The following is a 17,063-nucleotide window of genomic DNA, read 5'->3' on the forward strand; positions in this document are numbered from 1 at the left end:
GTAAGTTAGCATCTAAGGTGATGCTGCTGACAGGTACTTAGCACTGTTATGATGTGGTATTGCAATGTTATTTATATACTAAATTGGAAAATATGCCGGCTTTTTCAAGTTAAAGTCCACATGAATTGAGTTGGTGTCGTTTCATTTGATGCGCTAATTAGATGCCCACTTAGTAATTGCGTTGACGACTGTCTGCACTCGTCCCTAGATGCTGAAGTTGACTCTCCAGCTGCTAACAAAGCTGAGTCATCGGCAAATGTCGCTGTCGTATTACTCGAATCAGATGGGAAGTCACTGGTGAAATGCAAATAAAGCATTGACTCCAACACGCTTCCCTGGGGAACACCGGCTTCTATCGGTTGCAAGCTTGAATATGCAACCTCTTGTTTAATGCGGAATTATCTATCTTTTAAGTACGAAGAAATTATTTCACAAAATTGTTTGGGTAGCATGTATTTCAATTTAAGCAGTACACCCGTATGCCAAACTTTTTCAAGAGCTTGATACACGTTCAAAAAGGCCGCCGTACAAACGTTCTGTTTATCGATTGTATTTTCAACGAAATTAGCGATTCGGTGTAGCAGGTCAATTGTTGAATGGTGGTCACGGAAGCCAAATTGATTTGTTGGTATTAGGTGTTTATGAGCGACTATTAGTTTGAGAATATTTATGAGTACATTCTCAAAGATTTTATATAAGGCTGGCAGCAGAAAGATTGGTCTATATAATGTAACAGCGTGTACTAGCTTACCCGGCTTAGGTACATCATGACTTCAGATACTTTCCAAAGCGAATGCACGTATCTTAGGGTGTTTATAATGTTTACAAGTTTTTTTTTATATAATTCTAGAGTACATTGCATAATACTTCTCCAGATATTAAATCGTACCCAGGTGCTTTTTTGAGTMTTCTGTTTCCGATGAGATTTATAATTTATTTAATAGTAACAGGAGAAATGCTGATGTGTGGCTCCTACCAACAATTTTCACAGTTTATCTCATACCCATCGTTAGACGTAAATGTGTTTCTCACATGAAGGTTGGTATCCAGCTCTCAAGTAATTGCTCAAGAAAAAAAAACATTATTTCTTCAAGTAATTTTGACGGCTGGTTACGCATTATGAATGATCCAAGAGAAGAGCAAGAGAGAATAAACGAAAGAAAATAAACTTTGTGCGTAATATGTATGTATGTATGTGTGTTGTAACATAAATATTTTCATTCCGATTTAAGGAATGTTGTTGATGATTTTAAAGTTTTATACAACATTTCAAAACTAAATATACTTCGTAATAATGATTTTAACTAATTAAGGACGATTTTAACGATTTACTTTGAATTTCTTTCAAGAAACAATTGTTGAATTGTTTGCCATATTCGCATTTTATTGAAAAAATTTATTAAAAATTAGTACTATATTTCTTTAGATCTGCATACTAGCACAAGTAAATTTATCGCAGGAAGCTACTTAACCGTTTGTTACGCGTTTTTTTATATGAAGTTTTTACATTTCTTGAGAGGTGGATACTAAGCTTGATTTGCAAATACGGCAGCTTTCTGTTCATTCATTTTGGCAAATGCAGTTTCATTTAGTTTTAATGGTGCTACATGTTCTATTTCTTTATTAATATTTCTTGCAGCTTTCCAGAGTGAATAGTCGGTGAATTTATCGTTCCATTTCATTATACAATAACTTACATACTTCAATAAAAGCTAGACTTTTTTGCATGCATTGTCCTTACTCTCCAGGTGCTCGGGGACAACTGGCCAGCTTGTAACCACGACTGCTCCCCAAATAACAAAATCAGTTAAATTTCACAAGGGTTTTTAGGAATCGGTGTAAACATTAAACAGTAGTAGTAGATGTAGTAGTAGATGTAGCATCGACAACATTTACCTGAAATTCTAAATCTCAGGTACTGCTCAACCCATTCCATTGAAAATGTCAGTGCTTAACATTATCCTGACTTTATTTTGTTAACTATGGTAAAAATGAACCACAACCACACATACTTCGATTTATCATTATTTTCAATTCCATTTGAGCCTTGCATAAAATTTTGCACAAATAGTGCCTTTAAAGTATTCCAACTGAAGTCTAAAAATTGTCGAAATCGGATCAAACTATTTAAGCGCCCAGGTATCGAAGATGTGGATATCAGTGTTTGGCTTTTTATGGAAAGTGAGGCATATATAGTAAAAAAACAACAAAAAAAAATTAAAAAAAAAATTATAAAATCCGGTAAAAATTTGCCCTAGCCCCAACATAAATATTTATATCAGGATTTCAAACATCCGGACTTATCATATACATATGGGTACATGAGAAACCTTACCGTATATATAGGCCAATATGAAAGATAGCTTAGCAAAATTAGCTGAACTGAAATTGTTGAGCAGTTTAATGCCGAAAATATATAAAATTAGTCTAAGAAATATAGGCAATTGCCTAGAGCGACATTTTTACAAATCTTCTTTACATATTTGATATATTTATATTTTTTTATTTCATTTAAATAAAATATGAAATAATTTACAAATTCACTTTATTTATTTCATTTTTATATAATATTAATGTTTTTAATAGTAGCAATTATTAGTTATTGTTGTATGGCGTACATATACTGCTATATGCGTTGATTGCGAGTACTTCGTCGATTTGCACACATATTTATGTTTTTACATATGTACTTTCGATCAGAAACTGTACCAGTCCGCTTGAGAAAAAAAAAAGACAATTCAGTTATGAGGCGGAAGATGAGTCAATTCGCGATACGAACTCTAAATTAAAGGCACGAAAATATTTAAATAATTAACTTTTTTGTCTAACTACTTATTAAAATAAGTTTKTAATAATCATTGCAACTATTACGGTTTTCAGCCCAATTGAATTTTGGGAGAAGTTTTAAAATTCAGTGTTATTGATATCAACTCAACGCGTGCAAAAGAATGTCGGTTGAAATGTTCTCACATTCAATTCTGTCTCAGTAGTGTTAACGTTTGAACTACTACCAAACAGTTGTGTATGAACATTTCCGCTTTATTTAGGAAAAAATGAAATTACCCTGTTTTCATTTTTTGTTTTATTTATAATTTTAAACTATTTCAATCAGTTTTTTATTTTATTAAAGCTTACATAATAAACAAATTATTAAATAAACTAAAGTACGCAGCGCTAGCATCAAAGGCTTTCGGCTGATTTCARTTAGTTATTTTGTACAAATACATAGTAATATGAAAAATTTGTTGAAAATCCCGATGCTGGACGAGGCACGCTACAATTTTAAAAGAGCAAAAATAACATTTAGAAACTGTGGGAAGTGTTTCGGACACAAAGAGTCGATACAATCTACTATTTAAATAAAATTMACATTTTGAAACGTTATTCTCCTTTTCAGTCATTTATATTTTATCCACAATGCAAAAAATTAAAACCTTCTTAAGTATATATATCGAAGTCTTTGTTTGAGTTTGTGGTGATGTTCCATTAATTTTTTTCACTCTAAATCAAAACAAATGTCCATTTAATAATTTATCACTTTTTCGTAAGCAAGAACTGAATTGAACTGCTTTTATTTTTCGGTTAAAACTTTCGCAGGCTTTACACTCTCAGACATAAATTTGTATTTGGGACAACTTCAAATGTATAGTTGGTCTTTATGACTTTAAATATACCTCATAACTTTAAAAYCTTTAAAAAGACCTTCATAATTTCCAAAGGTTATAAATTTTTTTATTCAGACAAAGTAGACTAAGAAGGGGCGCAGAATTTCGCCTCTGCCGAGGGCGGTAAGTTCTCTCGGGCCGGCCCTGTACATATGTACTATATATTGATTCACGTTATTCTAACAAACGCATGTAGGTCAGCGTGTATACTTGAATATACCAGCGCAATTTCCATACTAATGCAAAATCCCMTAACCTTTCTCTGCCCTTAATACAGGCTGTGTTTTCTTACTTTCCACCTGACTTTAAACAGTTATGTTTGTCAAAATGTGTGACATTTTAATGAAATTAAGTGTACCAGTTTTCTTAAAATATTTAGCGCTGACTATGTAAAGAATTGGTCTAAGCCTCATATTCCTAATAAATATAATGAATTGCGTTCCTCTGATTAACGTTTTGCTCATSATCTCTATATATTAAACTTAGCCCCTTCGGTTAAGTTTATGTCAGGTATGTCTTAGTTTTCGCTGACGCGATGTAAAATATGACAATACAACTAAGTGAGTCAATGACCTATAACAATCTTAAAGAAATATCATATTTGAACTTAGCTCTTCCGAGCTTATTATTTGTACATTCAATCCTATTATATCCTAAAATTATTAAATATTTTACAATTTAGTAACTTCCCCCGWTTTCGCCTTTAGAATTAATAATAGCCTTCTGTCATTTTTATATATAACATATATATGTATGTGTAYATGTATGTATGCATGTTGAACAACRGACGGATATTCACCAGTTCCGACGAACAATAGCGAATGAGTGATGAACTTGTAGTTCATGTGTTGCCGCATACMACAAGTAAATATGTAGATGCTCCCGCTGATTGTGACCACTGAAGTGGTTGTCAATCTTCTTCTTGCTTCTTCTGTCTACTCGCCGATTGTTTTGCCAAGCGTCTGGTTACTGTCTACACGTTGCTGACTTGGTCATTAGTTTTAACCCGTTCACATAGATTGCGGCTGGGGCATATGTATGTTCTATCAATAAACATGTGTACGTACCAATATTTCCACTTTCCTTCTCTCTATTTCCATTTTCATTTACTATTTTTGGCGCGCTCTTGGACATGTCCCCACACATGTCTTTTTATAAAAGAAATAAAATGCTAAGAGTGCACACCAAATAACTATAATGCATATGTGTAAGTGTGTGGATATATGCAATAGTGCACAAAGTAGAGTAATTCATAGCAATAAAGGCGTGTGCGTTAATTTTGYTTCTCATTTCGTCCTTCGGTTCTTTCTCTGCGCGTTGCACAACTCCATATGGCATGTGCATTTGTATAAACATACCGGGTATGTAAATATGTACTATATACACGTGATGCGGTTGCCACACTCAAATGCACCTTAATTAAATGAGTGGTAATTAATTTTAAGTTTAATCGGAAATTCCATTTAGATTTTCCCTCTGATTGATATGCTTCGACATGTTTGGCGGTTTGGCGTCAAAACAAAGACCGGCTAGTGTTCATAAAAACATATTTACGTATGCACACATTCGTGGATTGATACCACATGTGAGAAAGTGACCTTTTCAAGGCTATTTACTCCTTTACAAGACCTACACCGCTATCAGCTTTTTATTGATTTTTTATAAACAGTGACACATTCTTACAATTCAGATTAAAATAAATAATTTGTGATATGCATTACATTAATTTAATTAAGAATGTGATTAATGTATTTAAGAATGTGATGAGTTTTTGTATTGTATTGAAATATATTGCATACTGACTACAAAAAAGTGGCATTTCAAAAAGATCATAATCAATATTTTTCAATTTATTTATCCAAATAGGAAATTCCATTGCGATCACTATCTTAATTAACTGGTAAATCGCCGTTACGTCTACTTTTGTGTTAATTGCGTCCTCTGGCTCCTGAACATTTACCATTCTTCGAATTGTAATCCTTTTGTATAGTGTTCTATATTTCATATACACATACATACATATATTTAATCCATAAAGAATTAAGCCAAATATAGGTTTGTGATTTCTTTACCAGATTTACAGGATCGACGTAGAATCCGATATTTGCCGGAATCAGAATTGGAACCGATAAAATATTATTGTTTTAATTTTCGAAACAGGAATTTTATCGTGTTTATTATCAGAAACAAAGAAAGAAAATACTCGCCGGCAGAATTTAAATGGAAAAAAATTAAGTTATTTTTTGGTTACCTTTTTTATTCGTAAAGGGAAAAGCATAAGACTAAAACACGAAATGCCATAATTATTAAGTTTATGGAAAAATCCCGAAATTTTAAGAGGATGTACAAAATGTCATACATTTATTTTAACATCAAAATAAATGCGTCTTTATTCTGTCTATGATGTGATGTAAAGTATATGCAAGCATGCACGTAATTTCAAGTTGTGATATCAGTAAAGAATTCACATGAATGTTGTTTGCTCAAAATCAAAAGAGCGCTTCCCAAAAAGCATATTGTACAATCTCGAACTAATAAGTGTACAAACTTAACATAAAAATTATTATTTACAGACCAGATTGTTTACACATGTCCACACAAAGCTATGTTTAAAGCACTTCGTTCTATTAGCAAATATTATACATGCATGAGTTATGCKCGATATACATTTGTATGTATTCAATACATTTATATATTCGCTCGCCTTTTTTCATAGTCTCATTTGCTCTTTCTTACATTTTCGCTGTTTATATCACATACTTGCACAGAGGTGTTGGAAGGCGTAAGCAGGCGTTCACAGCCATTTGAGTAATCGACAATTAGAATTATGTATCTGAAATACACCCTGCGACGAGAGAGGTTCATCGCACCAACGACAATCACTCAACGACATCACACTAGTGAAACGAGTGCAAGCTTTCTTCACCTACTCTAGACCTACACCAATATCTGCACCAAATGCAAACTAGTTCTGTTAATTTGGACTGAATAATATTTAATAGCTGGCATAAAAGAGAGTGTCTTTTCATTCATTTGAGAGATACTATCATAATCCATCTACCTGAAAATACATCAGACTGATACATGAAAAACCTTTAACCCATAAGGTGGGCGCGTACCACCCGATTTATGGTTTGCGATTTCTCAACTTTGGACATGATGCTCTTTTCACAAAAAATCACGTGTCAAGGCGCAATTTAGACTAAAGACTTGATTACTCTTTAAGTTTTCGTAGTATTCTAACTATATAGCATCAATGAATAAATCACAAAACAACACGGTAAAGCATTCGCTCCTTATGGTATAGGTTTGCCGTAGAGCTAGAGTCGCYCGTGTGCGGCTGATAATATCGACATTTACCTTTTTATTATTATTAACTACCATAAGAAGAGGACAAGACGCGTCGACTCTAATGAGGGGGCGTGAAGTGTGGCATATAGTAAACCTTTTTTATTTGTTTATTTCCATTTTCACCTCATTTCATATTTACTGAAAATTACCATTTACTGAAGCATTTTTTGGTTACATACACATAAGATTGGCTTTTCAATCAAGGGGTGGAAAGCATCTACGGAAGGCAATATACGATTGWAGTTGCAGTGTGAATAAAAAATAAATGCAACAGTGCTTAAGAAATGTGTGGCAGTGAGTCAATATCACAAGGAAGAAGAAGCTTAACAAACGCGCAATCACTTTGTTTTTCATTTAAATGCTGGGAAAGTTAGCAAATGTCGCTTTTGGCTGAATGTTTTGCTGTTTGGGGTCGTTTCACTGAGCTCATAGTTGGCTAGCATAAAATTCTCAAAATGTATATGTATATATGTGTCTTTATTAAAAAATTACTGGTTTTCAACATTACGGGGATACGAAGGATCCCACGAACTCATTTAGGTGATTTCGGCAGTCCGCCACGTTCTCATTATATTGAACATTATCAATACACTTCACTATTTTCTTCACTATTTTATGGAACCCTTTCTTTATTTTTCATTACAGGTACTGTTAATGCCAATGGCGAGACGAAACGACAACGGACCTCATACACCCGCTATCAGACGTTAGAGCTAGAGAAAGAATTTCACTTTAATCGATACCTGACCCGCCGAAGGCGWATTGAAATTGCGCACGCGCTATGCCTCACCGAACGACAGATCAAGATCTGGTTTCAGAATAGACGAATGAAATGGAAAAAAGAGCACAAGATGGCTTCTATGAATATTGTACCATATCACATGGGTCCTTATGGCCACCCTTATCATCAATTCGATATTCATCCGTCACAATTTGCCCATTTGAGTGCATAGGACGCGTGGCACTTTTCGGGTACTGGTTAGAGACTCAATCAGTTGTATCAGGAACCATATCAGGCGGCGGCAGCAGCTAGTGTAGCAGCTGGTGGATATCAGACACAAAACACACAAGACTCTAGCATGGSCCTAGGCGGCGGTGCTGGCGTTGGGATCGCTTCTGGCGGTGGTAACTCGCTGTTCACTTCTGCCACCGCTTCCAATGCAGAATGTGTCAAATATCCACAAGAGTTCTGATCTCAAATTATCTTCAGAGAACATCCACAGCAATTGCATCTCCAACATGAACACGAACTTCTACAGCAACAACACCAATACGAGCAACAACAATCGCTGCATCAGCATCACATCCTCCAGTCCGAACGTAGCTCGATTCGGCAACTCTGCGAAAACAAACAATTGTGCGAAGATGCAGAAACCACGGAGTTGGAGTTCAAGGACGAAATCGTCGGTGATTGTAATATGTATTGTTGTTGAGAGWTGTCAATGTTGTTGTTGCAATAAAGCTGTAGATGCCTTCGAGACTGCTGCTATAGCTGCTGCTAGCGACAGCTAAAAACTAGAACAACGATGATAATTTCTGAATGCAACTGATTTGTGTTAAGCAAGCGACGAGCCTCTAAGAATGAATATAGTTTTCGTGGAGCATTGACACTTATCACCGAAACTTCCACGAGTGGCTCGTGCAGGTTTATGATACTGGTCAGCAACAGAGGAATTTCGTTTCATTTGGAATCTYGTGAATTCATATTGTTCACATTGAAAATCCTCTTCTTTGTAAGTTATAAGTACCTCAATGGACTGACAAAGCTTTAAACAAAAGACTTTGCATTTCGTCCTCTTTTTCGTGAAATTRCGAAAACCGTCCAGTATGATAAACCGCTATATTCTCTAAGCAGTATTCGAAAAGCAATTAGTTTTAAGAAAACCACAAGCACTGCCGTCCACTCAAAACTGCGATGATTAATTAGTATATTTCGAAAACTTAATTGTTAAAAATTAAATTTTGTATTTTATTTATAAAGAGTTAAAAATGAAGGAAGCTTGACAACGACGGCAGTGCTGTGTTAATTTAAACGTAGTTTAATCTCCAATGTACAGAATAATACAGTGATCCGCTAACTGGTTTGGTGAAAGTTTAAATTAAATCATATTAGTTCCAGCTCCCCTTCAACTTCAGCATTTCAAAAAACATATTATTATTGTTGAACCTGGCGGAAATGTGTTGACAATTTTAAAAGTGCCGAGGTCTTGTATTATGTGCGACAGTACTTAATTCTATTTAATAGGATGTMAACCCCATAATATTTTATTTGTTAGCGTACTCATCTTTGTACAAATCATATTTTGTAATGTATAATTCTTTTATTGTTTGTATATATTGAAAGTATGTGTTTAAATTTTAAATTTTATATAATATAGCTTTAAATTGTTTTTGTTGACTCTGTAAATTCCCGGGCACTAGCAAAGTTCGCAACTGAGCTTAACTACACGTGATTTCAGAAACCTTTCATAATCCATAAATATTACTTTATAAACCAATAACAAAAACAAATTCGGGAAAAACAGGTCATGTTTAGTCGTCAATAAGACAAAACATAAATATATACTGATATTCAAACTTATGAATTTTTGCCACAAATCCTCAATTTTGMTTTTTGTGAAAATTTGGGGAAAGTTCTCATCATATTTTTTATCAATGTTATTAGTAAATATGAAGTTGTCAGCCATGTATTTCGTTTTAAGCGAATTCCAGACCTATATAAAAATTACAGCATATTTCTTTAGTTAAGAATGAACTAAATAGCTATTTAAATTGCAAAGTCACACGCTGCTTACAAAGGAATAACCTGAAGAAGAGAAATACTGTACTAAAATCATGTATKTATATTCCCCGGTAATAATAAGGTTAGTGCATTCGTATGAAATATATAATATGTATATTGAGATAGTCTAAAACAAATTGAAAACCTTGCTTCATTAAGTAATTTAGTTAAGATAACGTTAATTTTAAAAAAATTTAGCGAAAATTGTTTGTATTGCGATTTTTATTTCTACAATAAAATCGTTTTATCTTAGTTTAGTAAGGCAAAAATAGTTTCATATTAGATTTGCAATATCAGTATAAATAGCGATTAATATATCGATTGATATAAGATGGCTAAGTGAGTCTCAAGTGTATGTGTGGTATGTGCACAGTTATCAACCCAATTTGTATAAGAACGCTGCATTCCATGTAAAGAAGTTAAAGTGGTTAGTTACATAATATGTCTCAAAAACAATTTCAATGAACGCACTAGTTTAGCAATCTGACTTCAGTTTATATTCCCATATTTATCTACATATGTATTATGTAACATGTGTGCGTACACACAAACTCGTACGTATGCATAATTTAGATAAATCAATTGCCCGGATGTAGTGCGCAATACAAGTAAACATACGATTAAATAGTGTAAGATTATGGTAATGCAATACTTAGAAAATTAAGCTAAGGATAGATTAAAAAATCAAAAAGAACAAAATTAATAAAATATTTTAAAAAATTTAAATTTTCGTATTTCAAGGGTGTTCTATGGTGCAAGATGGGCATGTGGAAATGGTGGTGACACAAGTTACATGGACGTAAAATACATTTATATGTGCCCGGGTAGCTCAGTCGATAAAGCATCGGACTTTTAATCCAGGGGTACAGGGTTCAGGTCCCTGCTCGGGCGAAGTTTTTTTATTTTTATTCTTATGTTTAAATATTTCAGTATATAGTAGAAAAGTATCTAATAACTTATAAATGAAAATTATATTCGTTTTATACTGGTTTTAATGACTCTGAACTATAGTATTTTCGTTATTTTAAAGCTGTAAATCGTGAAAATTTATTACCGGTTCGTGCGACGACTCGCTCCTAGCAGAGTTGGTAATTCAAACAATCTTGGATGGGCTTTGCACCTCGTTTACTCTAATGTGTAATATGCATTTTCATAGATGCCGTACAGTWGACAACCTTTGGATGCAATAAAATTGTGATACATGCCTTACATCCACCGAAACAATCAATTTAATGAAAAAAAATTTTGGTGGGCGCATTACTCGTGTCGTAGGTATGTGAGCACCAAGATTGTTMGTTTAAAAAAACTAAGCTATTTTTGGTGCTGTTATGTGAAGTCGCTGGTTTACACAGATAAGCCTCAAACATTTGACGTCTTGGAAGAGTACTATATATGCGGTACGTTATTGCTGACATGACCCTAATTGCTGCAAAAAGTGGTGGAAAAATATACTTCTCTGCTGAAATTTATTCGACCCAGCCGCGGTGTTAATTCGTCTGAAGTAATTTTTAATTTAYATTGGCAATCCTTATTTCTTCTTGAAAACCACATCACTCTTTAGTTATACATCATTTGAGAATAAGATCTCTAATTAGAGTTAACTGATGTTACAACTGCCTTTATAGTAAATCTAAGCGAATAGATTTWATTTAAATTTCATTTCATACAAAAKAATAKGKTACTTTCTTAAAAGGAACGTTTATATATTATATTCTTACCCTYTTTGGTCACTTTATTAGTATAAACAGGCGCCTTTAGTTGTTATCCGGACCGCAGAGAAGTATTTCCCATATTTTAACTGAAAACTAAGACTAATTCAACGTCATTTAATGAAAATTTCCCCATATATCGACTAAGCATTCAATGCACGTAGTGATTAACTGAAGCGAATACGGTGATTGTCGCACGACACTGGCTGAAAAGTTGGCGCGAAGGATCAGTGCAGTCCAAGAGGCAAAAGCCAAGACCCATAACTCCGGCCTCTTTTTACGKATAACTTCACGCAAATGATGCATATCACTCAATTAGTATTTTTTGTTGACAGTTTGGTAGGTCGGAAGGAATTCGCAGTGCACCACACTTCGATAATTGAAGAAAATTGTCCACATAACTTTAATTTTTGACCTGYTTTGACGTGGTTTTTTCGGCTTCGGCTCACCTTTGCCATGATATTCGGGAAAACCGGCTGTTTCCGGGTCGTAAGCATAGATCCAAAACTCATCGCCAGTAATAATACTTTTCATAACATCCTGATAGTCGGAAAGCATTGTTTCACAGACGTCAGCGGCACGATGTTTTTCGAAAAAATTTAGTGATTTTTTAAAAAACCGTGCTTTCACTTTTCTTTTCTTCAAAAARGTTTTCATTGATCCTTTCACTATTCCAACGATGCTAGTAAGATCACAGAATATTAATCGTCGATATCAGGCACGGGCTTCTTTATTTTATTGACATGTTGATCATCAGTTGATGTTGAAGGCCGTTCTGAACGTGATTCATGATCAACGCGTTCTCAACCCTCGATGGATAATTTGTACCAATCAAAAACACTGTTTCGCGACAAACAATTATTACCGAAGGTCATTCTAGCATTCTAAACTGTCACTGACAGTCCCACCAAACAAAAAAAAAAATATTTTAACGAACGGGTTTTCGCGCGAAAGTCCGTTTTTTGTTCAYAGTAGTATTTAGCGGCAAACCACATTATGGATAAAAAATCTACTTCAATTCATTAAAATGTCACAAATTTTGAYCAACTTAAACTTTTTGAAGTTAGAAGAAAAGCAATAATAATAAATATTTGGATATGTATAGTAAATTTTCCAAAATTCTATTTCACAAAAATTATTCGGGCGCCCAAACATCTCCAAGATTTCTTATTATTTTTTGATTTAAGGGAATTTCAGCTTAAAATAATGAAATACATTACAAATTGGGTATAAAACTAACTTTTTGCCAAGAAAATGCGTAATTCGATGATTGTGGCAATATTCCGAACATGCGTCCATATCATGTCACTCATTTGGAGCGTAACAAGAATTTTTTTAACTCAAATATGTCATATTATATGAAGAAATGATAGCAAGTTGAATTCTAGGAAGTCACCTCAAAATGTTCAAAAGCAAAATATACATTCAAAAGTTCCTTACTTTTGAGTGCATATGAATTAAAGCAGTTGAAATATGATTTTTTATGTCAAAAACTCTGCCTAAACGCAACAATAAGAAATTGTTTTTGTATCGAATTGTGAATGCCGATAAAAAAATAGATCCATTACGACAATYTTAAATGTAAAACCCGTATGTTTGAACCTGGCCAACCAGCCAAATAGACGACTAAGCTAATTATTCATGTTGACAAGGTGATGCTAGGTATTTGCTAYATTACATATATACAAGAATATGCTTCTAAAAYCAGGTCAAACAATGAAGGGATAACAACTTTTCAAATTGGATTGATTGGCGAAAAACGGCCGAAATGTGMGGCTCGAATACAGCGGTTGAGAAGTTTCGTGTTTGAATAATACTATTGTATTTGTTTTTCTAAATAAACGCTTAAATTTTKAATAGAAATCCGAAGTTATTAAAAAGAGCACGAATGTGGTCTATAAGAGCTGGGGTAACTCGTGTCGTTTTTAAACGCAAAGACATAATAATAATTTAGAAAAAGACTAAATTCGGTATGATATCTTTATATTAAGTAAATATTCATCCGATTTAATCTATTTTTAGCCTATGGGCACACTATTAACACTATGAGTTTTATCAATCAATTGTTGGTGAAAAATCAGATATAATCGCACTTTTAGTAGTTTCAAACAGAACCGTTATAAGAAGTTATTTTTATGTAYRTATATATGTATGAATAGGTCTTCGCCTATCGGAATTACTATTAGATGATACAAACTACCGTTAGATGATGAAAACTATTATAGCAGGAAGCTGGGAAAGTTTARTGACAAGAAGCAAATTTTCCGTAAGTGATTTTCAAACTGTTTGAATGAATGGCTTTTTTTTAAGCACTACATGGCATTCACAACTGGATCCCTCTCAACAATTAGAATTGCATGTGGCAAAATTTATGTTGTCGCCCGGGTAGCTCAGTCGGTAGAGCATTGGACTTTTAATCCAAGGGTCCAGGGTTCAAGTCCCTGCTCGGGCGTAACCACTTTTTTATTAATTGGAATAATACGTTTTAGAGTTAAGTATGAATCAGAAACTATATAGATTATTGAAATGATATAGTTATGAAATTATYATGACGTTAGCGCAATGACTGTTTATATTAGAATTATATAAAATTATTTAAAAGTATGTATATATAAGTAGCGACATTTAATAAATCCATTCAATAYAAATACTCGTTTGAACAATTTTCGTTTTATTTAAAAATTMCGGATACTTTCTTGACAGATCAAATTTCCGCTGACATTATTTTTATATAACTTTAGGACAGTTTTTCAAATGTCTGAGCTAACATAGGTGGTGACTTTGTTCACTTTGGTAATGGCAAGTTTTTCTGGCAACTCTGACCTCTCTGGATACTCTGACCACAGTTGGTTTTAAGRGAACTCCGATGCCTCTGTAAAACTTAGCGACACTATTGATTCATTTCCTGTTCATTGCCATTTTTATAGATAAAAATAAGTCCTTAGTTAGATTAATTTCAGTTGTGYATTACATTTACTATGTTTAGAAGCAAAATATTTTATAATATTCRAAACTGAGAGTTTCATCAAATATTATATGGAGAACTTTTAAGTTAGAAACATTTTTAATAATTTTATTCATGTGAGATAAATTAAAATTGAACAATTTCTCTTTCACATACATATATGTAATGTTATAGACTTTATTCTCCTGGATGTTAGGAAAGGTATCTTTAACTTGGTTAAGGTTATGTATTTGTTTAAATGGGTTAAGCCTTCCCTCACTCTACCCGGGAAAAACTGTCGCATCGTAAGTAAACACTGCATAATGCACCGCATCCGATGACACCACACTTATAAATCACCACACAACAACAACTCAACTCAATACACTTCTACATAAACCCACTCAACATAAAGGATGGTTCCCTGAGCAGGTTCAATACAATCGCTCATACACTGCGCCGCATTAACACTTCACGCTACTCTAGGGTTATACAATTCACCGATTCGAGTTGTCGGCAAACCAGAGCCTTACATCACGTCATCCATACACCAGCAACCACCGGGACTCATTCTCGTTGCTTCATAAGGACACCGCCTCGTCGACTCTTTGTTAATCATCTAGTGCTTTTATTTATATCTATTATATATTTTTATTATACTTTAAATATTTAATGGTAAACAGGATCAATTGCACATTGTTAATAAAGTGGAGTTGAGTGAATTTTTGAAAAAGACAACTTGTGGGTATACACTAAAACATTTTCTACTCTATARTTAATTATAATTTTGCTCACTTCGTAGGGAAGAGCTAAGTTAGGGTATTACCGAACATTTCATACTCTTGCAACTTGCAACAATTAAAGCCGGGGAATACCTTCAGGTGCATAAAACCTGTTATTAGGACGAGTTTTTGTTTAAATATACATATTTATTCATTTTTATTTATTTTCAAATTAAAGTTAACTCACATATTGACCAATATATCCTGCATAAAGTCAAATGGAGGTTCGAAATCTTTATATTAGGTATATGGGGGCTAAAGGAAATATTTGTCCGTTTCAACCCATTTTTGACATACAGACATTATAAGAGAAGGATTAACTTTATTTACATATGTATACCGGGATCTAAATACCTAGAAGCTTGAACAGTTTCTATTGGATTTAAACAATMTTTTTTCCTAAGGGGGCACACACTAAAGAAATTATTCGTGAAAAGTTTTATCCCGTTAGCTTAATTGCTTCTTAATTTGTGTACTGGAGACTGAACGAATCAAATGGAATTTAAAATACTGCTATATGGGAAGTAGGTGTGGTCGTTAGCCAATATCGTGTATTCCCACACTGTGACATAAGAATACAACAAGAATGCCACGTTCTAAATTTTGTCGAAATCGATTTGTCGAGTCTCGAGATATGTTATTTCACTAAAAARTGGGCAGTCCTGAATCCATCGTTCAATTTTCGCATTGGATCCCATACAACTCTGTCACACTACCTCTGTGGTGAAATTTAATGATTTTGGCGTATTTAGTTTTTGCTTTATCGCGCTTTTAATAGTTTTTAACAGTACCGTTATATGGGAGTGAGTCGATAAGAGTTATTAATAATTTGGGTTGTTATAGATTAAGTGGGTTAGGAGATATGTACGTTATACTTGTTGGAGGGCGGAGCCAAACCCAGTTTTCCAAAAATTTTGTCCACAGGTGCCTACGATCCTCTGGACCAAATTACAGCTTTATATATTAATTTAGTGCTTAGTTATATTTTCGGTTAAAGGCGTTATGTGGGGTGGCAGTGGTCCGATTACACCCATCTACAAACTCGAAATATTTTTTGTASTAAGGAACCCACATAGCAAGTTTCATCGAGATATAATATTTCAGTTTTAACTCAAGTTACAGACAGACAGTCAACCGGATKTCAACTTTTCTCGTCATCCTGATCATTTATATATATATATGTATATAGCCCTATATCTATCTCGCTTAGTTTTAAGTGATACGTACAACCGTGAGGTGAACAAAATTATAATAATCGGTAGCAACTGRTTGCAAGAGTATAAAAATTGTTCAGATCGGACCAAATAACGTATAGCTAACATACAAACCAACCCTATTAATCCTTCTTGTATAGAAAATATTTTATTTGATTTGATTCGGTTGCACTGAAGTTAATATTATTTTTTTAATTGGAATTGAATGTTTCAATTTGAATTTTCGAAAACAATTTTGATAAGAAAAAAATTAGACAGCTTATGTCATAAGTTTGCTTTTCTTATTATAGAGTATATGCCTACTTATTTTTTCACTTGACTTATACTTCTGCTTACTTTCTGTTAAGCTTAAATAGTGACAATCTTCATTTCAAGTAAATGGGCAAAAAAAAAGAACTAAACTTTGTGCACTGCTTTTTCGCATTTATTTAATCATTAGTATTTCTCCAAATGCAAGCTTAAAAACATAAAATATTTTGAACTATCCATTYGTGAAAAACTCAAAACATAGTCAATATCGGCCGTTTTATGGTCGCCATTGTATTTTTATACTACAGGAAGCTGTTGCTAAAGGGCATAACTGTTGTACGTATCACCTAAAACTAAGCGAGATATA

At 33.6% G+C, this 17,063-nt stretch overlaps 1 protein-coding gene and 1 non-coding gene across 7 annotated transcripts in view; both read left to right on the forward strand.

Annotated features, from left to right (window-relative positions):
* The window catches only part of LOC108968152 (homeotic protein Sex combs reduced), a 76,115-nt gene extending 67,581 nt beyond the window's left edge, over positions 1–8,534 (forward strand). For all 6 annotated transcript variants that reach the window (XM_018931957.1, XM_018931954.1, XM_018931955.1 and 3 more), the window contains one exon: positions 7,662–8,534. In XM_018931957.1, coding sequence (XP_018787502.1) covers positions 7,662–7,969 — 308 coding nt within the window. In that variant the 3' untranslated portion in view covers positions 7,970–8,534. The remainder of the gene's footprint in view (positions 1–7,661) is intronic.
* Positions 8,535–13,886: 5,352 nt separating this feature from the next.
* Positions 13,887–13,959, forward strand: Trnak-uuu. The gene has a single exon. It is a non-coding gene; the product is annotated as a tRNA-Lys (tRNA).
* The last annotated feature ends 3,104 nt before the right edge of the window (positions 13,960–17,063 follow it).

The sequence above is a fragment of the Bactrocera latifrons genome, unplaced genomic scaffold (assembly GCF_001853355.1).
Source record: "Bactrocera latifrons isolate USDA-ARS-PBARC rearing strain unplaced genomic scaffold, ASM185335v1 scaffold_205, whole genome shotgun sequence".
In the NCBI taxonomy this organism is placed as follows: domain Eukaryota; kingdom Metazoa; phylum Arthropoda; class Insecta; order Diptera; family Tephritidae; genus Bactrocera; species Bactrocera latifrons.